The sequence below is a fragment of the Petaurus breviceps genome, unplaced genomic scaffold (assembly GCF_028583685.1).
Source record: "Petaurus breviceps papuanus isolate PSGF00001 unplaced genomic scaffold, PetGlider_PUasm1.0 151, whole genome shotgun sequence".
NCBI lineage: Eukaryota > Metazoa > Chordata > Mammalia > Diprotodontia > Petauridae > Petaurus > Petaurus breviceps.
In genome coordinates, this window is record NW_027185712.1 from 969676 (window position 1) to 996861 (window position 27186).

At 36.8% G+C, this 27186-nt stretch overlaps 2 protein-coding genes across 3 annotated transcripts in view; one reads left to right on the top strand and one right to left on the bottom strand.

The window, feature by feature from the left end:
* Positions 1–27186, bottom strand: part of HAUS1 (HAUS augmin like complex subunit 1) — a 251400-nt gene that overhangs the window by 113077 nt on the left and 111137 nt on the right. The gene's annotated exons all lie outside the window — the stretch shown is intronic.
* PSTPIP2 (proline-serine-threonine phosphatase interacting protein 2) overlaps positions 1–27186 on the top strand; it is a 90873-nt gene that overhangs the window by 60267 nt on the left and 3420 nt on the right. For both annotated transcript variants that reach the window (XM_069075370.1, XM_069075373.1), the window contains 9 exons: positions 7112–7210; positions 9688–9733; positions 13956–14035; positions 16601–16699; positions 20387–20483; positions 20596–20674; positions 22469–22500; positions 23286–23343; positions 26667–26701. In XM_069075370.1, the coding sequence (XP_068931471.1) occupies positions 7112–7210; positions 9688–9733; positions 13956–14035; positions 16601–16699; positions 20387–20483; positions 20596–20674; positions 22469–22500; positions 23286–23343; positions 26667–26701 (625 nt within the window). The remainder of the gene's footprint in view (positions 1–7111; positions 7211–9687; positions 9734–13955; positions 14036–16600; positions 16700–20386; positions 20484–20595; positions 20675–22468; positions 22501–23285; positions 23344–26666; positions 26702–27186) is intronic.

Consider the following 27186-nt stretch of genomic DNA (forward strand, 5'->3'; position numbering starts at 1 on the left):
GTAAGTTGAACTGAAAGAGTTGAGAACCTTTTAAAAGAGGAGACAACCTCTGACTGGAGTCTCTTGTCAGGAAGGTAGAGAATAACTGTGCATATTCTGTATTCTTTACAAAGTTAGATGACATTATAATAACTCACATTATATAGTACTTTAAGATTTGCAGAATTCTTTCCTCACAACAGCCCTGAGAGTAGGGAAGTAAGTGTGATTATACTCAGTATAATCATATACTCAGATAATATATAATATAATTATATAATTCAGATAACATAAATAATATATAATCATACATTCAGATATTATATGATATATATTCAGATAATAATTCAGTATAATAAATTATACTCAGCATAATCATGTAATTCAGATCATGAAACCAGTGCCCTGAAGGAGTTGTGATAGCTAATTAACATCTGATTCAAATGCAGGTCTTTCTTATAAATCCAACTCCACTACTCTTTCCATTATATCACATTATGTCTGGTGTGCAAGGCACTGTGGGTAAATAGGCTGAAACCCTGTCTGCTCCCACCATGCAGCTTTCCATTCACTTCTGGGTCCCCTAATTTATGATTATTCTGTGATCATGGTATTCCATAATCCGCAAATGTATAGCATCAATGAGAGAATATTGGGGTTAAACATATGTACTACAATTAGAAGATTATTGTCCCATAAGAAATAAAAAATGTAAGGATATAAAGAAATATGGGCATATTTATATGAAGTGATAAAAGTGATGAAAGCGGAATCAAAACAACAATGTACAAAATGATAACAACAATCATCATATTCATCATAATGATGAACAGCAACAGAATCTGGAAAAGTACACAGGGAGAAAAAGGAATTCAGAAGGAGACACAGAAATGGAACAATTTTTTAATTTATCTTGCTATTTAACTGAGTGGATCAAGCACTAGACTTAAGGGCCAGAAGACCTGAATTTCAGTCTTGCCTCAGACACTTTCTAGCTATTTGATCTGTCTCAGTTTTCTTATCTGTAAAATGGGTATAATGATATCACTTACCTCACAAGAGAGTTATAAGGAACAAATAAAATATGCAAAGTACTTTGCAAATCTTAAAGTGGTGCATATATACTAGCCATTATTATTAAAGTTAATATATAAATTAAAATAAAAATGTAAGTAAATATTTATAATTTTATATAAGTTAAATTATAAATTAAAACCTTAATTTGTGTATCTAAATGCATGATAATGATTAAATTTACAGCACATGGCTTCATCAAAAGCAAGACATGTCAGACTAACCTTATTTCTTTTTATGACAGAATGACCCTATGTATATATTAAAGATATGAAATAGACAAAAGAATGCTTCCACTTCAGCACAACATTTGACAAATTATCTCGTGTCTTGCCTATAGATAAAATAGGTTAGGTACTAGATGACAAGTCAGTCAGGCATATTTGGAGCTAGTTGAATGACCATACCTGAAGAATATTCATTAACAAGCTGCTGCTAACTCAGGTGAAAACCTTAGGTATCCCTTTGGCCCTAAGCCATTTTTACTAATGACTTAGATTAAGTTATAATTGAAATGCTTGTCAAAATTGAAAACATCATGAAGCTTGGAGAATTAGATAGATGACAGGATTTGTTTGCTTTTTTTTTTTGTTTTAAACGTCTCAGTGGATAGAATTTTGGGCTCAATATAATAAGATGAAATTTACTAGACCTAAAGAGTTCAATGCTCAGGTCAATATACTATGCTTGAAAAACATAGAATCTAGAAAGTGTAGTTGGATAACAGTTCCTGTGAAAAAGATCTGGGTATTTTAGTGACAATGCAAGCTTTTTAAAAAATAAGTTTGTTTGATATCTTTTTTACATTACTTAGATTTTGCCCTGTATCCCTCCTTCTCCCAAAGAACCATCCCTTCCCACTCTTAGATTCTGTGATTCTATGATTATTTTGCTTTTATCTTTTCCACAAAGGTGATCGATCTTTGAACTATGCAAAAATTAGAATGGCAGAGGCTCAGCATCTAGCACAGTACCTTGCAGAGAATAGGTGCTAAATAAGCCTTTTTTTTTTTCAAAATTGAAATGAAATATCATTAGGAGGGAACTGAAGACCAAAATAGGAGTGAAGATAGTGGAGAATACCTAACTCCATTAAAGATTCTGGGACTAGACAAATAGTAGTGCACAGTAGTGAAGTAAATTAATAAGTGACCATGGAATGACTATTGGTTACTTCAGAGAAATCTAGGAAAATAGGAAAGATAACAGAAATCTAGAGATCCATGAATGCTGTTCTATTTTCTGAAAAGTAGGGGATTAAGTAGGAATAGGTTTTGCAAACTATAGGCTGCTGGTATGGAATAAGGCATATACTGTTAGATGTGGTTGCTATTATCAGTTGGTTTTACTTACCTATTTTTCTTTGTTACTAAGAAGAAATGTTTGTTACCATGGGAGAAAGGAATATTAGGAAATGACGAAATATACAAAAACAAAAGGCATCAATAAAACTTTTTTTTAAGACATGGTTTTGAGAGCAATTAACAAACAACAATGACAACAACAATGAAATATCAATGCCTAAGAAACACCACCAAGATCAATTCATGTCAGGTTAATCTTATTTCCTTTGATGATAGTTACGAGACTGATAGATCAGAAGAATGTCATCATATCACTGTGTTCTTGGATTTTACTGGAAACTACAAGTCAAGCTTACTGTCTCTAGTTTGCAGACTCTACCCTCCAAACCTTTTTTGGAAATTGGGACACTTGCCCTTCTTCCTTTACTGCTAAACCTCTTCTGTTCTCTCACATCTTTTAGAAACTGACAATGGAGACTCAAGAATTAGATTTTCCAGATTTTTTAATATTCTAAGATGATGTGGTTAATGCCAACCTGATGACTTAAACTCATTTTGGGAGTATAGAGGGAGGAGGGTGCAGCTAGATGAATAGGACCTGAATGATTCTGCTTTCTCTTCGTCATCAATTAGTATTACACCATGTTCTCCAAGGAAAAGACATTTTTCTTTATTCTTTTTACTGCTATAAACAAAACTTGAAAGCACCCTTTCTAACTTTAACATTTTTTTTAATGTCAGCTCCTTCTGGGCTATAGTCTCCCTGACACTAGTCTTATAGTTTCACATCACTCTAGCTGTTATACAAGTCCTTTAAAATCTGACCTCATCTGCCATGCTCCCCATTTCCTGATGGAGGGATGATAGATTCAAGGAGTAGACAGAGGCATATGTTTTTGGACCTGACCAATTCGGGAATTTGTATAATTGTTACAAGGACTTGTTTTGTTTTTTCTTTCCTTCTTTCCTACTCTCTTTTCTTCTTTCCTTCCTTCCTTCTTTCTTTCTCTCTCTCCCTTTTCTTTCTTTCTTTCTTCCTTTCTTCCTTCCTTCCTTCCTTCCTTCCTTCCTTTCTTTCTTTCTTTCTTTCTTTCTTTCTTTCTTTCTTTCTTTCTTTCTTTCTTTCTTTCTTTCTTTCTTTCTTTCTTTCTTTCTTTCTTTTTCTTTCTTTCTTTCTTTTCTCTCTCTCTTTCTTTCCTCTCTCTCCCTTCTTTATTTCTTTCATGTGTGGGGGGAGGTAGGAGAGAGAATGGGGGAAAGAAAACAGATTTGTATTAATTTAAGAAATAAATTTTGGGGGCGGCCAGGTAGCACAGCGAGTAAGAGCACCGGCTCCAGTGTTGAGAAGACCTGGAGATCGAATCCCGGGCTCAGACACTCAGCACCACACCCAGAAATAACTGGCCGTGTAACCTTGAGCAAGTTACTTAACCCCAATTGCTTAGGGGAGGCCAGGTGGCTCAGCGAGTAAGAGCACGGGCTCCAGTGTTGGGACGACACTCAGCACCACACCCAGAAATAACTTGGCCGTGTAACCTTGAGCAAGTTACTTAACCCTGATTGCTTAAAAAAAATAATAAATTTTAAAAATCTGTCCTCATCTAAGAACATTTGCAATTATACTAATTTCTTTAGATATGGTTTCCTTTTTCCTTCTTCATTGAAATTTGATGTTATTGTATGGACAGAATTTAATTTTTTTAGAACCTCCCATCCCTAGAGAACCAAATTTCCCTTTAAAGTTTCATTTCCATTTTCTTTAGATTTTTAAAAAACTGCTTTCTGAAGTCTAGGATGCTGTCACAACTGTCTAGTGTCCTTTTTTCCCACTCTTATGAACTCTAAGAGGATGTGGTTTCTTATTGTCACTTCTCTGTCACCAAGTAGTTCTTCCATATTGGGCAGAATGAGCTTCAGTGTAGCAGTTCCTCTTGTGCCTTCCTCTCATCAGTCACGATTGAGCCACACTTGAGTACTCTTATGTCCAGATCTTCTGTGTGTAGTCTCCTTGGATGTTTTTTTTTTCCGTTTGCTGTGTACTGACCACTCAGAACTTTGCCAACTCAGATATCAAAGATGCTTAGGGCTTAATGTCATCAAAGACTAAAATGTTGCTTCTGTGGCTATCGGCTCTAGACTCAGGTCTCTCATTTTGCCAGATTCATAGACATGGGTTATGTGTCTCTGGGGCTACCTTGTTCCTTACTCATTCCCATACTTCAGCAGAGGTAATTTTAACGAACTACTTTTCTGCTCCCATATAGTCAGATCTATGCCAACTACTCAATTGGTCAAGGCTTAGCTTAACCATGCCTATTTCTGCCACAAATATCAGTGTTAGGAAAGGTCCTGATTCTTCTCTTATGGTTCTGGGAATAAAGGGAAGAGTCTTATGTAATGAGCACCTAAGAGCCCACTTCAGCTCAGATAACAACTATAATTTCTCTACTCTTTGAAAAAAGAATTAAAATGTTTAAAAATGTATAATTTCAATATACAAAAAATAAAAATATTTATGATGCCATGAATGTATTATATAGTTTGTCTTTTAAAAGTATGCATTATTTTTAACAAGGTAGTAAGAAAATTGACTTGTTTGTTTCCTTTCCTGAACTTGTTTATTTTCTTTTGTACATTTTTCAACATTTTATTTATGATTTTTCTTTTTTTTTTGCATTTTTTGAATTACCCAATAACTCACTTTCCTCTTCTTCTATAATCAAATAGAAGCCCTTCCTTGAAGCAAATAAGTCAAACAAAACAAATCAATAAATTTGTCAAGTCTGAATATGTATGCTTTATTCTACAGTTCTACTCCATTCCTCCCTACTAAGAGTCAGGAGGCATGTTTCACCAATCATCTTCTGAAGAAGTGATTAATCAGCTATTGATCAAAAGATTAATTAACAGTTTATACTTTGAAGTCTTTTAGAGATATTTTCCTTTGTATAACTCTTACAATTGCATAAACTGTTCTGTTTTGCCTACTCATTTCACTCTGTATCAATTCATACAATTTTTGTTTCTTTTTTTAAATAATATTTTCCCCAATTACATGTAAAGACAATTTTTTTTTAGCATTTTTATTTTTAAAAAATGTTCAGTTCCAAATTGAATTACTTAAAAATTACATGGAAGCAAGAAGTAGGAAATTCAGAAGGGGACTCAGATGAACAGGACAGTGTTGGAATTGCCATGTTAAATTTAATATATGCTTTAAAAAACCAAGCTGTACATAGTAGTTATTCATGGTTCCATATACAATCCTTTTCTTAATTCTTATCTATATAAGGAAATATTTATATTTATCAAGTTCATAATAATAAAAAAAGAAAATTAAAAGATTCACAGCCTTCAATTTTGATTGTTTTGCTGTTCTTTTTATTCACGTTATTTTAGTCATTATGTTTATTGTTTTCCCAGTTATGCTTACTTCATTTTCACTTACTTCACTTCTTTTTTAATTGTCTTTTTATTCTCATCTAAAAGTCAGAACTAGAAACCAGGTCTCCTGAATTTTAGTCCAATACTCTACTAATATTCACAGTCTTGGTTCACAAGATCAAATGTGCTTTTTTGTTTCATGGATCCATTTGTCAGTCTGTTGAAATTTATAAAACTTTTCTCAGAATAATTTAGTTAGATGTTGCTGAAAATAAAGATGTAATTTTTCCCCTTTCAAGTTTCTGTATTTCCTAAGATTAAGCAACAAACCCTTTATGGGTACATGGATCTCAGATAAATAACCTCTGTAGTAGATAATTATTCAGCTCTGAATTTTGTTTTGTTTAAGTAGACCAGGTCTTAGTTAAAGTAGTTGGATCAGCTAGTTAGTTTTTGACCCATGTAGGATAGAAATTTGTAGTTTTTTTTTCATTACTAGTAGTAATAGTAAAAATAATTTATGCCATAGAATAGTTTAAAATCCATAAATTCATGAACATGCTTGAATAGATATGACCAGTACATGCCAATGTATAGTTATTATAATTTAACACTTGTAACATTCATCTTTAACAAAGACTTACTAATTTGGACATTTTTATGTGTAGAAATGTATTTTGTAGATGCTGTCTTAGTACTCTGATTTTCAGTTACAAATCTAAAGCTATAAATTTTCCTGGTTTTTTTTGTCTCTACCAAATTCCATGCTTATATTAATTATGTTTTTTTTTAATTTTTAAAGCAATTGGGGTTAAGTAACTTGCTCAAGGTTACACAGCCAGTTATTTTGTGTGGGTGCCAAGTATCTGAGGCTGGAACCAATCCCAGGTCTCCTGACGTGTTCTTACTCACTGTGCCACCTGGCAGCCCCTTTTAAATGAAATTTTTTTTTCTTTTTGGAGGGCAATTGGGGTTAAGTGACTTGCCCAAGGTCACATGGCTAGTTTTTGTGTTAAGTATCTGAGGCCGTATTTGAACTCAGGTCCTCCTGACTCCAGGGCCCGTGCTCTATTCACTGTGCCACCTAGCCGCCCCTTGAAGTATGTTTTTTTAAAAGAGTGGTTTACATGTGCTCTTAATAAGAAATGTCTCTTCCTTGAAGTGGCTACCACAAACTACTTGGTGAAAAATTTGGAAAAGAGACAATCCCTCATTTTGGTCTTTATTGAATTATAAATAATTCAAATTACTAACTTAATTTTAATGTTAAATCTATGTCTTTACAATCTTCTTTGGAGTATATAGCACTAATGATGTCAGTCTCATGTCTTGTGCATCTCACTCTGATTTTTCCTTTTGGAATAACAAAGGCAAAGAAGAACTATGAACAGAAGTGCAAAGATAAAGATGAGGCAGAACAGGCAGTGCATCGGAATGCAAATATAGCAACACCAAAGCAACAAGAGAAGGTAACTGAAAAGACATTTTTTCCCCTAACACAACTACTTCACTAGCATAGGTCATGAACTTAAAAATTGAAGAGAAATAAGATTAGGCCTAAAAAGTTGGTTGAAGGAAACTAAGAATTATTTTTAAGAAGCATAATTACTATTATGGAATCATCTTCCTTTCAAGGTCATTGTTATTCAAAGCACACTAAATGATATTATTGGGATTTGTTTTGTGAATGTTTTAAATATGTTTTTTAAATAAATTTGTTTTCTATATTATTGTTCATGATACTTCCATCTGAAAGGATGAACTACCCATTTAATTTTGCAACATGTGGGAAATAAAAATTTCTAGCAATCAGAAGAATACTTTTGTACTAGGACAGTAAGAAGTAGGAAAGGGTATATAGTAAATACCTTCATATTCTAACAAAACTAAGACTCAAAGTGAAGCTATTGGTATGATTACAATTTCCAAATGCTCTGACCACTCAACAGTGTACCTAGTTTTGAGGACTGACTCAGCATTATGGATCACCTGGAAAACGAATTTTGTACTCATGGCCTCAAATGACTTTACACCAATGTGCATAGTGTTGCTAATAAACAAAGGGAATGTGAATTTTTAGTGCAAGAAAGCAAATATGGCTTCATGGGTATCTACAGGACTTGGTGCAATGGAACTTAGGTCCAGAACTCTTCAGTGGAAGAGTTTAACTTTTTCAAAAGGAATAGATCAAGCAGGAGGGATGGTAGAATAGCATTGTATTGCAAGAAAATAAAGACATCAAATCCATAGACCTGTAGGGTGAGGTGGGGGGAAACAAAGCAGAGAACATTAGGCTAAAGATCAAAAAGGAAAGAAAAGTAGAAATAACATTGATGTGGAAGCATAGGCATAACCAGGGCTATTCTGGAGCTAGCATGAAATGACTTGAGAGAGCCAATAAATTAAATCTTCAGTGTGAGCATTTACAACTGAGAAGTCAGCACATGCTACAAATTGGGCCTTTTAAAATTGTTTTGTTGATTGTCTAGACTTGAGAAATAATGCAGATTAAACCTAAAAGTATGTCATGTATACAATTTTTCTGGAGAGCTGGTTCTTAAATATTTATCAGCATATCTCTGGGCATACTCCAAGTAAAGTAATTTATTGGTTGGACAAAAACATAAACTTTGTTGAAATAATACATAGGGGATTGGTGGCAAAGAAACACTGTTACAATAGACAAGTGAGGGAATATCATGTCACTGGAGTCTTACAATGTTACAGCATGATTTGGTTATAATTCATTAACTTTATTGTGAAATAGAATGATAAAGAACTTTGGCAAAAAGTCACCATCTTACCTTGAATTATCATGATGGATAAGGATAATGGACATTGTTTTAGCTGAGGTTTTAGAAAGGAAATGAGAAAATACAGATAGGATTTGGAAAATTCAGAGAAAATACTGATATGATTTCATGGTCAGTTCTCTGGGAAAATGTACAAAAATGATTGAGTACATGTAATTGAAGATAAATACAGAAGACTGGCACAATCCAACAGCAATCATGTTAGGAATGCTAACAGCCAAAATAAGCAGAGGCTTTTGAAGAATCACAAAAACGTCAGCATTTTAGCTTGTTGGTGGCAAGAAGCCAAAAACAGAAGACATAAGCTCAGTTCTTCAGAAAAATGATAGATAACACAGAGAAGATGGAACTATTCAGTTCCTATTTTGTTTCTGCTTTTCTTCCCCCATAAAGAATCATACTCTTTAGATTGGTAAAGATAGAATAAAGGGTACTGAGGAAAATGAAAACCCAAGATAAGTAAGGAGTTATTAAGAGTATCTATCTGCCCTAAGAACCTTTGAATATGATTTCTGTACTTTGAAGAATCCATGATGAACAAGGAAGATGCCGCTGGAAATACAAATTAGAGTGTAAGTGTAGACATTAGTTTGTTTGAAAGAAATTTGGGGATTTTAGTGGGTTGCAAATAAAACACGAGTAAATCTTGTTGATCAGTCAAGAAGTAGTTAAGTACTGTCTACATCCCACACACTGTACCAAGTGCTGGGGATACAAAGAAAGGGATGGTATTCAACAAAGCTAATGCAATCTTGGGTTGTATTAAGAGAGGCTTCATGTCTAGGACTAGTTGGGTTCCATTGTTCTGTGTCCTTGTCGGACCACTCCTGAAACATGATATTCAGTTCTGGGTACCACATGTTGGGAGGAACACTGATAAACAAGAGAGTATCCAGAGTTGGGAAACCAGGGTGGTGAAGGATTCAAGTTCATGCCAAGTCATGAAGAGCTGAAGGAACTAGGGGAGATTATACTTGAAAAGAAAAAACTTAGGTGAAATGTGTCCTCAAGTATTTAAAGAGCCATCATGTGGGACAGGGTTTCTACTCATTCTGCTTGGCCCTAGGATATAGAACTAGGAGCCATGGATAGAATGATTCTGTAGGTTTCTCATTCCCTTTTTGTTTCCAAAGCTCTTTGTGAAACTGGCTACTTCAAAGACTGCTGCAGAAGACTCTGGTGAGTGGGGCTATCTTTATAATCGCATTTATTAAGTATTTTGTATGTGCTATACACTATGGTAGGGACCAGTGATATAAATTCAAAAGTAAAACAGTCTCTGACCTTAAATAGCTTACATTCTTCTGGAGTTGGGGATTGCATATAACATATTAATAGATAAGTAAAGATAGGATTATATATATTAAAAAATGCTTTAGGAGTGGGCAGTAACAACTGTAGAAATAATTTTTAATTGTTATATAACATTTTTTCTTTGCACCCCCAAAGCAACTCAGACATAGGGTATTCTTTCCTTTGGCAAGTAAAATGAAGAAGTTCTCTTTGTTATTTGCTAAACTGGGTCCCCAACCATTTTTAATAAAAGGTTGACTTTGAGTGTCTTTGAAATAGACGGGATTCTGGGAAAGGGAAAAAAAACTAATGGAATGAATCCTAGATGATGAACATTGTACCTATAAAAGCCCATGGAAAAAGCACTGGATCTGGACACTGAGAACTGTGGTTAGAATCCCAACTATGCCACTTACTACCAATGTTACCTTGGGCAAGTTAGTGGGCTTCAGTTTTTTCATCTATAAAATGAGTAGGTTTGGAATAGATGGACTTTAAAATCCTGCAATCTATGATCCTGTCCTTTGCAGAGAGGACAGCATTGTTAGAGGCTGATGATGCCTCTGACAATGTACCTCCTTCCTTTCGGTACCTTGGCATTTCAAGTGGAGTGCTTCAGTGACAGGAACCAAACTGTACTCTGTAAAATTTGCCATTTCCTGGGACAGGAGTGTTGTGGCAACTGCTTTGTGATTCATTGACTGAGGAGCCCTGCTTTTAACATGACAGAAAGGAGAACATGTGTCAATCCACATGACTCTGTAGCTGGTATTGGGGAAGAAGTAGCCAAGAACTGAAAGAACTGCACTGGTTCCAAGAACTACCTACTCAACAGTTTGCAAAGTTGTAGAACGCTCAGCACACCAGAGAGCAAACCACTTTCTTCTGATGACTTGGTCTTCTTGTTGTCTTTTTATATTGGATTACAAAAGTACCTTTACAAAGGACTTCTCTCAACTCAGTAGTGACCATTTTATTTCTATTTAGAATTTATTGTAGTCACATTCCCTTTCAGATAAGCTTTCCTTGAAATATGTCTAGGCTTTTTTGTTGTTGCTGCTCATGGCTTTCAGGTCATCTAATGATTCTTAAATGATCTCTCCTTGATCTGTTTTCCAGGTCAGTTGTTTTTCCAATGAGATACTTCACATTTTCTTCTTTTATTTCAGTCTTTTTATTTTTTTCTTTTATTGTTTCTTGATGTCTCATGAAGTGATTAGTTTTCACTTGGCCAGTTCTAATTTATAAGGAATTGTTAGGGGTGGCCAGATGGCTCAGCGAGTAAGAGCACTGGCTCCCGTGTCGGGATGATCTGGATCGAATCCGGGCTCAGATACTCAGCACCACACCCAGAAATAACTGGCTGTGTAACCTTGAGCAAGTTACTTAACCCCGATTGCTTTAAAAAAACAAACAAACCTTAAGAGGAGGAATTATTTACTTCAGTGAAATTTTGTGCCTTTTGCCAAACTATTCTCTTTTCACAATTTTCTTGCATAGTTCTCATTTCTTTTCCCAGTTTTTTCTCTACTATCCTGATTTGATTTATTTTCCAAGTTTTTTTCTCTACCACCCTTATTTGATCTTTAAATTTTTTTTGCTTAAAAAAAACTTCTTTCTTTAGCTTTTCTAGGAATTATTGTTGGATTGTGTCCAATCTGCATTTTTCTTTGAGGCTTTGCTGGTAGATGTTTTTAAGTCATCATCTTCTTTTGTACTTGTCTTGAACTTCCCTGTCACCACAGTTGCTTTTTGTGGTCAGGTTTTTGTTTTTGTTTTTGCTCATTTTCCCAATCTATTTCTTGACTTTGGACTTTATGTTAGGGTCTGCTCACTTTTGGGGGGTTATCAGCCTGACCCTTCAGATCCTTTGGCTGCTTTCACAGCTCAATCTGGGGGTCTGTAATTTTTTTGGTGATTCCAGAGTGGGTGATCTAGGACAAGATCTCTTCACTGCCTTCATGGTCTATACAAGTTTGTGATATGATCTGTTGGATTTTCAATGGTTGAGTTTCTATAGGTTGCTGCTAGATTCAGTCATAGTTAGCCTGCTGGAAGATTCTGCAGGTTCATAGCAACTCAACTGCTGGCTCCCTCTTGGTTTTGCTCTCCTGCCCTGATTATTTCCACTGTATCAGGATTAGGTATACGAATAAAAGTTAGAACTGCGTTTCCACTCTGTTCTTGGGCTCTCACTCACACTCACACAGCTATGTTTCCGGAACTTGTTTTTTGCTCCTAACACAGGTAGGGGCCCCTGCTCCCTCTATGACACAGTACTGGATAATGGGCAACAAAGTTACCAGATGGTACTAGTTCCTGCTCCTGGTACTGGTAATGTAGCTCCCTGGGATATTTTTTTGCCTAGGTGCTTCTTGTCCTGATGTTCTTTTTATCATCCATGGATGCTGGAATGCTCCCCCATACTGCTGCTGATCTCCCCCCCCCACCCTGTTTAGATGCTGTTGCCCTATAATCCTGGCCAGGCCCCACTCCACTTTTTGCAGATCTCTGTCTCTTTTCCTAATCTACCCTGAGCTGGAAAAAAATAACTCACTATGACTTTTTCTTGGCTTGTCCAACCAGAATGTGGTCTGGGAAGGCTTTCTAGTTCATTATGGAGAAGGTTGTGAAGGAATTAAGGAAAAAATGTTTCTTTTCACTCCATCTTAACCCTGTCCCTCCTCATTCCCCCTCTTCACTCCTAACTTTTACTAAAAGTGAAAAGTGTTGCAGTATTTTAGAGACAGAGATGACAAGCAAAATCTCTTATCTGTAATTTTCTGTACTAGCTCTTTTCATTTAAAAAAATGAGTTGAGCTCTGCTAATTGCCTGTTACTATGCTTGTGTGATGCAGTGGATAGGACACTAGACTTGGAAGAGCTGTGTTCAAATCCAGCTGCACTTACTACACACTTACTGTGTGACCCTGAGCAAATCATTTAAATCTCTATCTGCATCAGCTTCCTCAGCTGTGAAAAAGGGATAATAATAGCACTCACTACTCAGTTGTTGTAAGGATCAAATAAGATAATATTTGTAAACTGCTTAGCACATAGTGCCTGGCACATAGTAAGCATTTATTAAATACAAATTTCCTTCCCCTCCCTCTTATTAGCAAAAGTGCTTATGGGAAATGTGATTTTTTTCACAGATGGAAGGAAGAGCTTAAGTATCATGAGAGGTTGAAGTCGGGTAGGATGGGGCGTCTGCTACCTTTTGAACCTCACTGAGAAAGGAGCCTAGAGGTACAGACACATACCAGCAAAAAGCTAATTGCAAGGGAAGGGCACTGCTATCCCTGATCTGAATCTAATCCCAAGCAGTTGGAGCCTTGTCTGATTTACTGACCCATTTAAGGAAAGACATACTTGGGTAGAATTTTGTGCTTTCCTTGACTTCCTCTGTTAGCACAACCTGATAAATTTTCCCCTTTCTCATTTCATCCCGCTGCCCTGCCTCATAGTTGAGCGCAGAATTGGCCTTGCTTACTGTTGGGAGTTTCCAACTCTCTTTAAATTTGATTTGTTGAATATACTTCTATAGTGGGTTTATCTCCAGATAATTAAGTTGATTGTTATTGAATTCTTAGAGATTGTTAGCTATAAAGGAGTGGACCATACAGTGAGGAAGGGAACCCATGGGATCAATAGAATTAATCTTGATCTTATATTAAGGTGTACTCTTCCTTCCTCTCTCCTTCTACTCTTTTTTTTTTTTGCTTTTTGGAGGGCAATTGGGGTTAAGTGACTTGCCCAAGGTCACATGGCTAGTTTTTGTGTTAAGTGTCTGAGGCCAAATTTGAACTCAGGTCCTCCTGATTCCAGGGCCTGTGCTCTATTCACTGCGCCACCTAGCGCCCCACTCCTCCCACTCTTTTTCCACAAAGGGACTTCCCTTGAAAAATGAGACTTATTGATGGCTTCCACTTCCCAATTTCACAGGGAGGCCATGAGGATGAAAGAGATAATGATGTCCACAATATACTTAGCATTCTTTAGAGAATGACAGTACTGTGGCTAAACAGAAAGAATTGCTAATTTCTTTCTTTTTTTTTTTAAACAGGATCCTCATATTTTGTCTTGCTAATTTCCATTTCTCTTGCAGACAAAATGTATTTGTTGAACATCAGTTTGCTGGAGAAGATAAGAGAAGACTGGCAGGGTGAACACATCAAAGCCTGTGAGGTAAATGTGTCAAGAAACTGCTTGAGGGGTGGCCAGGTGACGCAGTGAGTAAGAGCGCTGGCCCCAGCGTCAGGAGACCTGGGATCAGTTCCGGCCTCAGATACTTGGCACCCACATAAAAAAATAACTGGCCGTGTAACCTAGAGCAAGTTACTTAACCCATATTGCTTTAAAAAAAACAAAACTGCTTGGTATGGGAGGGACTGCCTCTGAAAACTAACATACACAAGCAGAGACTTTTCTTTACAATTATAGACATTGCAGTTGTCATAGAATTGTAAGAGGTAAGGGCTGGAAAGGACATCATAGGTCATATAGGATGACTGCCTAGATGTCTCTTATTGACTCTCTTTTGAGAGAGGATAGGACTTGCTCTAAATGGAAGTATTGGTACTAGAACTCAAATTTCCTGATTCCCAGTTCTTTCTGCTTAAACTTTCAGAATATTAAGGTGGCTAGAACCTGACTTTCTGTTTTCAAAATTTCCCCCTTCAATCTCTTCTAATATTTCTTAGAACATATTCCTTTCCTTTCAATTATATTCAGGATTTTTTGAATAGAGTTGATTCATAATCATTCACAGTAAAGAAAGGATTGGAAGCTTTGGTGCTGGTATATACAAAATAACTAATGCAAAAGTAATTCCTATTTATTCTGAGAATACATGTGAACAAACATGCATACATGCATGCATAAACCCATATAAGTTTATATATGCATTTATATATGGCACACATAAGTGTCATATATGCAAATGTGTGTGTAGATTGCCTTTGAAGACAAGAGGACCTGGGATCAAGTCTGTTATGACTCATACTGCTGAGCTAGTGATTTGCATCTATAGAAGGAGTTTACATACCAGAAGTTCCCCCAAATGAAGAAAACCACAGGTCCAGGCATCTTTTTCTCAATTTAGGAGAAGATTTTGATATATTATGTGGTTGATTCAGCCAAGTCCAACTCTTTGTGACCCCATTTGAAGTTTTTTTGGCAAAGATAATGGAGTGGTTTGCCATTCCCTTCTCCTCATTTTAAAGATAAGGAACTGAGGCAAACAGGGTTAAATGATTTGCTCAGGTTCACCTAGCTATTAAGTGTCTAGAGGCCAGATTTGAACTCATGAAGATGATTCTTCCTGATTTCAGGCCTAGTACTCTATCTACTGTGCCACCTAGCTGCCCACCTGTTGATACACTACAGATATAAATATAAAATGAACTATACATGTTTATGTCTACATGCCTGTCTCTGTCTATCTCTCTATCATCTACCTACTTCCTACTTATCTATCAGTATGGATACCAAGAGGCAGTTAGGAAGTACAGTGGATAGAGTGCTGAGCCTGGAGTCAGAAAGAGCTGAGTTCAAATCCCAACTCATATACTTAATAGCTGTATAATCTTGGGGAAGTCACTTAATCTGTATTTGCCTTAGTTTCCTCAGTTGTAAAATGAGAATAATAATTGTATCTACTTCCCAGAGTTGTTGTGAGGATCAAATGAAATATTTGTAAAGCATTTAGCACAATGCCTGGCACATAGTAGGTACCATATAAATGCTAGCTGTTACTGCCATCACCACCACCATCGTCATCATATTAGGAATATAAATCAGCTATCTGGATTTTTAGAATAGTTTCCCTTCCTACACCTCCAAGTCTTGACCATGCCCTCAATTCTGATCAAACCTTCCATCAGCCATCTAACTTTTGTGGAGGTGGGAGAAAGAGGAAAGAACACAAAAGAAATTCAAGGGATAGTAAGTTAAGAGTTTATGGGAGGGGCGGCCAGGTAGCACAGTGAGTAAGGGCACTGGCCCCAGAGTCGGGATGACCTGGGATCGAATCTGGGCTCAGACACTTAGCACCACACCCAGAAATAACTGGCCGTGTAAACTTGAGCAAGTTACTTAACCCCAATTGCTTAAAAAAAAAAAGTTTATGGGGAAGGAAGAGAAAGTAGATGTCTAGATCAATTTACACTCATTCAAAATAAAAAATATTTAAATTTGTATTGTCAACTTTTAAAACATTTTTCATATGCCTTCTCAATATATCCTTAGAACTACCCTATGAGGTACATAGTCCAGGTGATGTTTTAATTTTATAGATGAAAAAATTAAGGCAGAGGGTGATGAAGCTTATTTCCCAAATTGCACAACATCAGTGGCCAAATCAAGACTATAATCCAAATCATCTGACCTAGTCCAAAGGTCTTCTTTTTTTTTTTTTACCATGTCCCATTGTGTCTCAAAAGTGGGGGTGAGGGGTGAGATGAATTCCACTAAAATAAAAAAAAACCTTAAGAGTTTTAGGTCCTTCCCTCCTCATACTATTTCTTATTATAATTGTTATAAAAATTAATTTTTGTTCTCTGACTACATAACCAATGGTAGGAGGGAGTTGGCCTAGGAGTTTACTGGGTGATGGGAAGAAAACCAGTTTAATACATAAATTGGGCAATGCACATTGATCACTGAGTTCTTTTGTGTTCCTTAAGGCACTGCCAATCTAAAGACAATACCCTTTCTCTGCATAAATGTATATATCGATTTATATCTCTTTAGTTCTTTGAGATTCAAGAATGTGAACGAATAAACTATTTCCGGAATGCATTGTGGCAACACATGAATCAGCTCTCACTTCAATGTGTCATAAATGATGAGGTAAGCAGGTCAGCATCATTTCCATACCTGTTAGGTAGATATTGTACTGAGTTATGGAATCTTAGAACTGCAAGTTTGGTGAAGTAGAAAGATAACCGGATTTGTAGTCAAAAGACATGTGTATAAATTCTAGCTTTCTACTTACCATCTTACCTGTATGTCCTTGGGCAAGTTACATAATATCTTTGGGCTTCAGTTTCCTTATATGCAAAGAGACAGGAGATCAAACTCAAAAGACCTACCTGGAAGGTGCCGTTTAGCTCTGGATCTCCTATCCTATGGAAGATAATTTAGAGATCATCTAGTCTAGGCAATCATTTTACAGATGAGGAAACTGAGGCACAGAGAAGGAAAGTGACTTGTTTATACTTATATACTGAGACAAAACAGAACCTAAATTAGAATCAAAATCTTTTGTTTGCTAGCCTAACAATCCCATCTGAAGACACATTCATCTATAGACAGTAGAATTCAATTGTGTGAGCTTTTTTCTTCTGGAGTTAATAAGCATCAACTAAAACAAAGAAGCATTCAAAATAAGTAATAACATCACAAATAAAACTACAACATAGTATCCCATACATTGTAACAAAGAACACAGAAAATTAACAAATACATACCTGAAAAGAGAAATATGGTCATTGCTTCATTCCTTCTGTGATCTTTAAAGTGAAGAGAAACCTTGAGCTCTGAACACTGAAATATTTAAACAGCCAGGGGATCATTTAGGGGAAACTTATTTATTTGAAATGTATGCCAAGCTTTCCTTACATAAGGTCGATTCATCAAAGGCTGGAAATTCTGAAATGGGGTTTATTGCCTCTCCTGTAAGCAAAGCTCTGTTTAGGGAGTTGGGTTGATGAGGGGCCAGAAATGTTGAGGGAGAAACTCCCAGGGATCAGGGATCCTGAGACCAGAGTTCCCAGGGCAAGGTCATCTGGAATGAATTTGTGGACTCAAGCATTCTTTAAGTCAAGGTGGCAAAGATTTATTGTTATGCTATGCAGTGGGCAAGAGTTCTTAGGGAACCTGGAACCTTAGAGGGGAACAGTTAAAGTTTATATAGGATAAACTATAGCAAAACATGGGCCAAATATGGTAACTAGGAAATCAGGGCGGGATTAGGGAGTGGTTAAGGAGTGGTCAGTTCTTTTTTTTTTGCTTTTTGGAGGGCAGTTGGGCTTAAGTGACTTTCCCAAAGTCACAGGGCTAGTAAGTGTGTCAAGTGTCTGAGGTCAGATTTGAACTCAGGTCCTCCTGACTCCAGGGCCAATACTCTATTTACTGCACCATCAAGCTGCCCCAGGAGTGGTCAGTTCTTAAGGGAACATGCACTTTTAATATCTACTGATCAGATATTTTATCCAGGTTCACTGGGAAATAGCCCAAGGTGGGGCTACAGAGAGGTGTGTCCATATGAGACACATATGGACACCTGATTTTTTCAGGCCTGAAACATCACTGAGTCAATTAATGGTCAGGGCTTACTGAGAAATGCCCAGGCTGCCTCCATCAATGTCTTAGACAAGATAAACTTAAGGGAGTATACATATGACTAAGTCTAGGATACATATGATAGATCAGTGAGTAGTAAATATCTTTATGATCTAGTACACAGCTGGTTCAAACTACTAAATTCTATAGGTACAGTTGGCTGCTGTATCAGGAAGAGATAAGTATTTTGCTAGGGCATGCTGCCTTTGACCTGGAGAGAAACTGCCTGAGACAGTGTTTTGAGGCTAGGAAGAAATGTGATTTTGGAACTGGATGTGATTTTGGAACTGGGGTTCAAGCACAGGCACCCAAGCACCCCATCAGGGCTATGAAGGTACTTTAAATTCAGATATTAGGTGATAGACTATAAAATTTGTATTTGTCATGACATCTCTCTTGCCTCTGGGCCTTTCATTGTGACCCAGGGACCTGATCAACTCTCTGGCTTGGAAATCTGACTGTATCACCTATAATGTACACCACCCTATGCTAGGTACATTAGATAGTACAGAGGACCATAATCCAGAGTTTGAAAGAGCTGACTGGGTTAATGAGACACATATGGACAGAAAGTTAAGTACAAATACAAATGCTACATAACATGGCAAGACAACAGCAGCAGAGATGTCACAAGGCATGGGGAGAACAAGTGCCAAATAAGTGCCTTATAACTATAGTTCTTAAATAGTAGTCTGGGGACCCAAAGGGCCTCCAAGACCCTTTCAGGGGGTCCACAAAGTTAAAGCTACTTTCATAATAATATTAAAATGTTTTTAATTTCCAATATTGTAAGTGTTGATAGATATAAATCATATAAACACAAGCTCCTTGAGGTCCTCAATAAATTTTTTTGGAGGACAGTCGGAGTTAAATGACTTGCCCAAAGTCACATGGCTAGTAAGTGTGTCAAGTGTCTGGGGTCAGATTTGAACTCAGGTCCTCCTGACACCAGGGCCAGTGCTATATTCAATGCGCCACCTAGCCACCCCGGTCCTCAATAATTTTTAAGAGAATAGAGCTGTTATGAGATCAAAAAGTTTGAGAAATGCTGGTTTAGAACAATAGATATTATGAATTTGCCATGAAGAATAAAAAGCCATTGAAAGACAACTCTATGTCTAAAGATTAGGTCAGGGTCCAGGTCACTCTTAGGAGGTTTCGGCCTAAGGCAGAGATTTTGTCAGGAGCATGGTCAAGTCCTGGAAGCCCATCTTGGTCTGTAAGATCTATAATGTCCACTGGGTTACCTGAAGCAAACTTGAGCCTCTTGGACAGTCTCAGAATGACTCTTAAGTGTCCCTAGAACTAGATTGGAAAACGGTGCAGAATTAGACCAAAATGGATTCTCTCTGTCCTCCCTCTCTTCTTATCTAGTACACTGATATGAGAGCACATATCTCAAGTTGGAAGGGACCTTAGAGCCCATCTAATTAAAGCCCTCATTTTATAGGAGAACATGCTATGGTGAGAAGTAAATGATTTGTTGGGAGTTTTATTGGTATTCCTGAAATTCTAGACCTATCATCTAGTACAGAAAACACTTTGGTCCTGGTTTTCTCTGGACTAGCATCAGGCTTAACCTGAATCTTCCTTACTTGCCATAAAGTCACCCTTCTGATCAGTAACACAAGAGTCTCGATTATATTAGTGGAGAGGTTTTGTGAGTGAAGAGAAGGGTACTAATGTGAGAGGTTTTGGGAAAGTACAAAAAACATAATTTGTCAACTGATTGGGTATATGGGGACAGTGATAGTGAAGAAATAAATCTGACAGTAAAGCTGAGAACCTAGGTGGTGGGAAGGATGGTTATACCCTCAATAGAAAGAGGAAATTCAGGAGTGAGATGAGTTTAGGGTAGACGTAACACAAGGCTGTGATGATGTTAAATTAGAGTAGTGAATTGAGGTCACAGAGATAGGATAGAAAATTTTATTTCAGAGTAAAATTGAAATAAAATTTTTGCATCCATTGATACACTTGGTCCTTGTAGGATTAAGGAACTGTGAGGCTAAGATAATAGGAAGGTCATTACCATCGACACTGAAAGACATCACCAATCATCCTCTTTTTTTTCCAAACAAAATCTAGAAAGAAATCCCAATTATTTAGTGAATCTCCTATGTGAATGAAGAGTGTCACTGCTGATGGAGTTATGGTATGTACCTTTTAATTTACCAGCTTCTCTTTTACTAGATGTTTGAAGAAGTCCGGAAAAGCTTAGAAATGTGTAGCATTGAAAAGGACATTGAATATTTTGTGGCTCAGAAAAGGACTGGACAAGAGCCGCCAGGTAAGTGGTTCAGTGGGGTCATTGAAGCAGTCCTAGGAACACGCCCTCAGAGCATCCTGTGCTTTTTTGGAGAATTGCTCCTTGACATCCTATTTCTTGATGACTTTTGCAGCACCTATTTTGTATGAGAATTTCTATAACTCCCAGAGAAATCCAGTACCAGCACGAAATCCAGGACCTACTGTAGGAAGGTAATAATGGACTAATTGCTCTCATCGTGTTTTGAAGACAAAACATTTTTTCTTTCTTTTTTTTTTTTTGGAGGGGGGAATGTGAGGCATTTGGGGTTAAGCAACTTGCCCAAGGTCACACAGCTAGTAAGTGTTAAGTGCCTGAGGCCACATTTGAACTCAGGTCCTCCTGACTCCAGGGCCTGTGCTCTACTCACTGCACCACCTAGCAACCCCAAAACATTTCTTAAACCATCTTTATATTGGTATCTTTTGTTTTCATATACCTTCATTTACAAATGTATCTCTCTCCCTTTCCTCCCCAGTGATCACTTGTAACAAAGTTTAAAAAGGGAAGAGAGGAAAAAAAGTTCGGCAAACCCAACCAACACATCAGTTGTGTCTGACAGTATATATAGTATCCCCTACCTCTGTAAAGAGGGGAGGGAGAGGGGCGGCCAGGTGGCTCAGCGAGTAAGAGCCCCGGCTCCAGTGTCGGGATGACCTGGATCAAATCCGGGCTCAGATACTCAGCACCACACCCAGAAATAACTGGCCGTGTAACCTTGAGCAAGTTACTTAACCCTGATTGCTTTAAAAAAAAAAAAAGAAAAAAAAAGAGTGGAGGGAGGTATGCTTCCTCTGTGGCCAACCTTGGTTATAATAATTACACAGCTTTTAGCTTTATTTTTGTTTTTGAAAAAAAAAATTATAAGAAACTTTTTATCTCTGAATTTCTTAAAGGTGAATTTAAATCATTAATTTTCCCTCTGTATTCTCTGGGTGACATTACTAGAGATTTAGCCAGAGAGCATTAAGACATTAAGGTATAAAATAAGAAAGGGATACAATAATTTCACTGTTCCCTTCAAAGTCAGTTCAGATAGAACTCTAAAAGATACTCTCAACTTCAAGAAACTACTGTTATGCATTTAACCAATGCTCATATATTCAAATGTACATGTGACTCATTGATTTGGAAGTTCCCTTCAGCAATGTAGATTGCAGCTTATATTTTATGTATATTTTCCCACAGTTCCCTATCATAGCCCTTCCCAATGGACTAGAGGCCTTCCTTACTTTCTCCTGGCATCACAAGGGTGCTGGTGGAAAACTTTTGCTGTCTATACACCTGTTATCTCTCATTCTTGGCTCATGACCGGACCATCCTTTCTTATCACACATTTTCTTGATGACAACCTTTATACCTATTCTTCTTCAGAATTCCTCTTTGGTTATACTTTCAGGCTGCCTACACCCATTCTACTCTGTGTGATATTCATTTTTAACTGTAGTATATCAACCGAGGTTAGATCCTGGTATTAAAAAGATGGGCCTTTGCTTTCATGATGTAATTAGGAATAGGATAACATTTTTCCTTACATGTCAGAAAAGGAGTGCAGTATATCTAAATCCCTAAAGTATTAGTTTCATTTCAGTTGAGGATAATAATATTTGTGCTACCTACTTCACTGGGCTGTTGTGAGGAAAAGACTTTGTAGACCATAAAGTAAGTTATTATCATAATTCTAACTCATATTATACAAGTACAATTTTTATCTCTATCCTGATAGGAACTGTGTTGAATTAGATCCATGCTAGGCTAAGGGTAGGCATGTATTAACATCTGAAGCATAGGTTCTGGTGGAGCCTGCTGCATATTATATCTTTCATTTAAGGTCTCATTGAAGCCCTCAAACCAAAAACCAAATTTGATACTGAATGAGGAGAGTGGAGGCGCATTGTAACATAGAATATAACAAGATTAACATAATCCAAAGAGAGAATGACATTTAATTTTCATCTCTTTTGCAGGAGAGGGCCTCTACCAATTCCTCAAAGTCAGGGTAATTGCTTTTTAAATATTTCTTTATGTGTAGGTTTTGTGTTGTGTTAAATAAGATTTAAACAGTATTTCACAGTGATTCTCTCACAGTGTTCAGTACTACCTTAGAGATAAACATAAAATCTGCTAGATTACAAGGCCTTTGAAGGCAGAAACTGAATCTTGTCTCCTCCCACAATGATCTTGCATAAGGTAGGAAGTTCATGATTCTGGGTCCTGCATTAAAGGAGTTCCCATTCTACTACACTATATTATTATCCAGCCCAAATCTATACATCTCCGCAAAGAGAGATTTGGTTAAATGCTTTGCAGAAATCCAGGCATACTATGTCTACACGGTCTCTGCCCATCTAGTAACCTTATAGAGCTTAGTTTGGCATGGCCTGTTTTTGATGAACCTAGGCTAACTCTTAATGATCACTGCTTTCTTTTCAAAATGCCTTAAAGAAGTCCTTTTAATCATATGTCGCCAAATTTTGCCAGAATTTGAATTCCAGTTTGATAGCTTGTGGTTTAAAGAATTATTAATTAAAGAATACCTAATGTTAAAAAATTTGAGATATTGGTTCATTTCCATTTCTTCCATGACAACTCATGTTTCTCAACAGCAGATCAGCAATTTGATTTCTTTTTTTGTGTGTAACTCAGGGATGCCATTGTTCTGCATACATACCTCATTAGATTGTTCTGAGAAAAGCACTTTGTAAAACTTAAAGTGTAATGTGTAAGTTATTTTCAGTGGAAAATTTTAGCTTTGTCTTACCTTGTATTTGTTCTCTCTTACAGAGGATGATGATTACTCCTTGGTGACTGAATACAATATTATCTCTAACCAGTACCAAAGGTAAGAGCTTTTATTCCAGTTTGAAATTAATTTAGGAAAATTGTGTTGTGGAGCCATTTTTTGCCATTGATAAACATAGTGAATTACCTCTGGGTGCATGGAACTGTTCAAGGCAATGTAGAGAATTCATGATAAAATGGAGAGAGCATATACCTTGGACCCCAAAAACCTGAGTTTTAAGTCCTTGCTCTGACACTAACTGAATGACCTTGAGTGTAAAGAAACTTTATTCTGAGAATCATTTTGTTCCTCTGGTAAAATGAGGATAATAGAGAGAACTTTGGGAGAATGGATCACCAGCAGCTGTGATGGTTTCCATATTTATCAATCCATAAATGCCAAAGACAAAGTGAGATGTCACTGGACTTTGGGAACAGGGGGTCTGGGAGTGTGGTTCAGCCTCTGCCTCCAGAGGGAGAAGCTTTTGAGGTGTGGTGGCCACTGTCTCGTGGCTGCTTCAGAGCTCCTGGCCTGCAGATTGTAGGGGGACCAAGTGACCAGTCTGAGGGTTAATTGATCTTGCTTTAACCTGCTTGGATCTGGATCACTGGAGGGAGGTCCTGAGGTGTGTCATCAGGTGCCACAGCAGGTGAAGGTTTCAGAGAGGGCAACTGACTAATAGCTCAGGCAGCTGTGAAAACCCCAGTGATTTAGAACAAAGCTCCCCTCTCTGTTAGCAGAGTTCTACTGTGGCAAAAAGCTCAAAAGTCAAGTAATTGAGTGGCAACATGAGCAAGCAAAAGAAGCAAAGCAAGCGCAGCAATCTGACTTTGGATTCCTTTTTTGGGGGACAAAAAGGATCAAAGCATGGAATGGGAGGAAAACAACAAAGTTAGAACTCCTGTACCAAAAACTTCCAAGAAAAATATGAGTTGGTAACAGGCCATAGAGGAACTTAAGAAGGATTTTGAAAATCAAATAAGAGAAGTGGAGGAAAAATTGGGAAGATAAATGAGAATGATGCAAGAAAATCATGAAAAGAGAGTCAACAACCTAACTGAAGAAAATATCACCTTAAAAAATAGATTTAACTCAAATGGCAAAAGAGGCTCAAAAAGCCAATGAGGAGAAGAATGCCTTAAAAAGCTGAATTTGCCTGACGGAAAAAGAATCTCAAAAGCTCACTGAAGAGAATAATTCCTTCAGAATTAGATTGGAGCAAATGGAAGCTAGTGACTTTATGAGAAATCAAAATACTATTAAACAGATCCAAACAAATGAAAAAATAGAAGGCAATGTGAAATATTTCATTGGAAAAATCACTGACCTGGAAAATAGATCCAGGAGACATAATTTAAAAATTATTGGACTACCTGAAAGCCATGATAAAAAAAAAAGAACCTAGAAATCATCCTTCAAGTAATTCTCTAGGAAAATTGCCCTGATGTTTTAAAACCAAAGGGTAAAATAGAGGTCGAAAGAATCTACCTCTTGAATAAGATCATAAAAAGAAAACTCCTAGGAATATTATAGCCAGGTTCTGGAGTTTCCAGATCAAGGAGAAAATATTACAAGCAGCCAAGAAGAAACAATTTGAATATTGTGGAAACACAATCAGGATAACACAGAATCTAGCAGTTTCTAAATTGAAGGATCAAAGGGCTTGGAATATGATATTCAAGAGGTCAAAAGAGCTGGGATTAAAACCAAGAATCAACTACCCAGCAAAACTGAGTATCATGTTTCAGGGGAAAATATGGTTATTCAATGTAATAGAGGACTTTCAAGTAGTCTTGATAAAAAAAAACAGAGTTGAATAGAAAATTTCAAAAATAGAAACATTCAGATAAAAGAAGCAAGAGAAGCATGAAAAGGTAAATAGGGAAAAGAAATCATAAGGAACTTATCAAAGTTGAACTATTTACCTTCCTACATGGAAAAACGATAATTGTAACTTATGAAATTTTTCTCAGCATGAGAATAGTTGAAGGGAATATATATATATACATCTATGTATACATATATATGTGTATACATAGATGTATATATCTGTATTGGAGGATATATGGGTGTATGAATACAAATGTGAGTGTGTGTATATATGTGTAGACAGAGAGCACAGGACCAATTGAATAGGAAGGGATGATACTTAAAAGGTGAAATTAAGAGGTGAGAGAGGAATATAATGAGAGGATATGGGGAGAGACAGAATGGGGTAAATTATTTCATATAGAAGAGGCAAGGGAAAACTGTTACAATGGAGGGGAAGAACAGGAAGGCAAAAGGGAATGGGTCAACCTTACCCTCATTGAATTTGGCTTAGGGAGGGAATGACATACACACTAAATAGGGTATCTCACTGTACAGGAGAGTAGCGGAGAAGGGGAATGAGAGGGAGGATGATGGAAGGGATGGCAGGTTGGGGGGGGAAGGACACACTTTTGAAAAGGGACAGGGTTAAAGTAGAGAATACAACAAGTGGTGGTGGGGGGGGGACAGGATGGAGGGAAATATAGTCAGTCTTTCACAATATATCCACTATGGAAATGTTTTGCATAGCTACATGTATACGACCTATAATGAATTGACTTGAATTGAATTGAATCAAATCTTCCCAGTTAGGGTAGATGACGAGGAAGGAAGAGAAAAATCTGGAATTCAAAATTTTAAAATCAAATGTTTAAAAAAACATTATTATTATTTCTTTTTACATGCAGCTGGGAAATAAGATATACAGGCACTAGGGTATAGTGATTCATCTTTCCCTACTGGACAGTCGGAGAGGGCATGGGGGAGGATATAGGAGAGAGCAGATTGGGGGAGGGAGTATACAGTGGGAATCACTGTTTAGTGGTGGTGGGTAGGGAAAAGAAGGGGAGAAAATATGTAACTCAAAATCTTGTGGAAATGAATGATGTAAACTAAAAATAAACATAAAATTTAATTAAAAAAAGAAAGAAAAAAGAATAAAGACTAGAATAAGAATTTTTTAAAAATGAGGATAATAATACTTGTGCTACCTACTTTACTGGGCTGTTGTGAGGAAAAGACTTTATAGACCATAAAATAGGTTATTATCATAATGCTAGCTCATATTATATACAAGTATCTTTTTATCTCTATTCTGATATGAACTCTGTTGAATTAGATCCATGCTGGGCTAAGGTTAGGCACGCATTAACATCTGAAGCATAGGTTCTGGTGGAGCCCTGCTGCATATTGTATATTTCATTTAAGGTCTTACTGAAGCCCTCAAACCAAAAAAACAAAAAACAAAAACCTGATACTGAATGAAGAAAGTAGAAGCTTATTACAACATAGACTATAACAGGATTCACATGCTCCAAAGAAAGAAAGACATTTAATTTTCATCTCTTTTGCAGGAGAGGACCTCTACCAATTCCTCAAAATATACCAGGTATGCCAGCGTAATTCCTTTTCAAATACTTGAATTAAATTCTCTGTAAGTTTGGTTATCTAGAATTTGACAAAGCAAAGGGAACAAGGAGCTAGTTTGTTGATTAGTTACATGAATGAAAATAAGCCTAGAACTTTGCTATAACACTATTTATAAGAATGGGATATCTGGCTTATGGAAGATCTATTTTTGTTGTCCAGCCAAAGAGATCTAGTTACTGAAGTGCCCAAAGGAGCTTCTTCTCAGGCAGTTTCCTTTATGAGTTACCCTGAGGGCAGTATAACTGTGGTATAGTTTCCTTTGGATTACATCCAAAGAGGGTAAATAAAGAGCCTAGACCAGCTTATATGGGAGGCAGATGTTAAAAAACGAATTGACTACGCACTAATTTGTTTGCTTAATCATGAAGAAATTAAGTCTGATTTTCATATGACATTGGGCTGATTTTTCACTTCCCCCTCCCTTGTTTAAACCTTTACTGAATG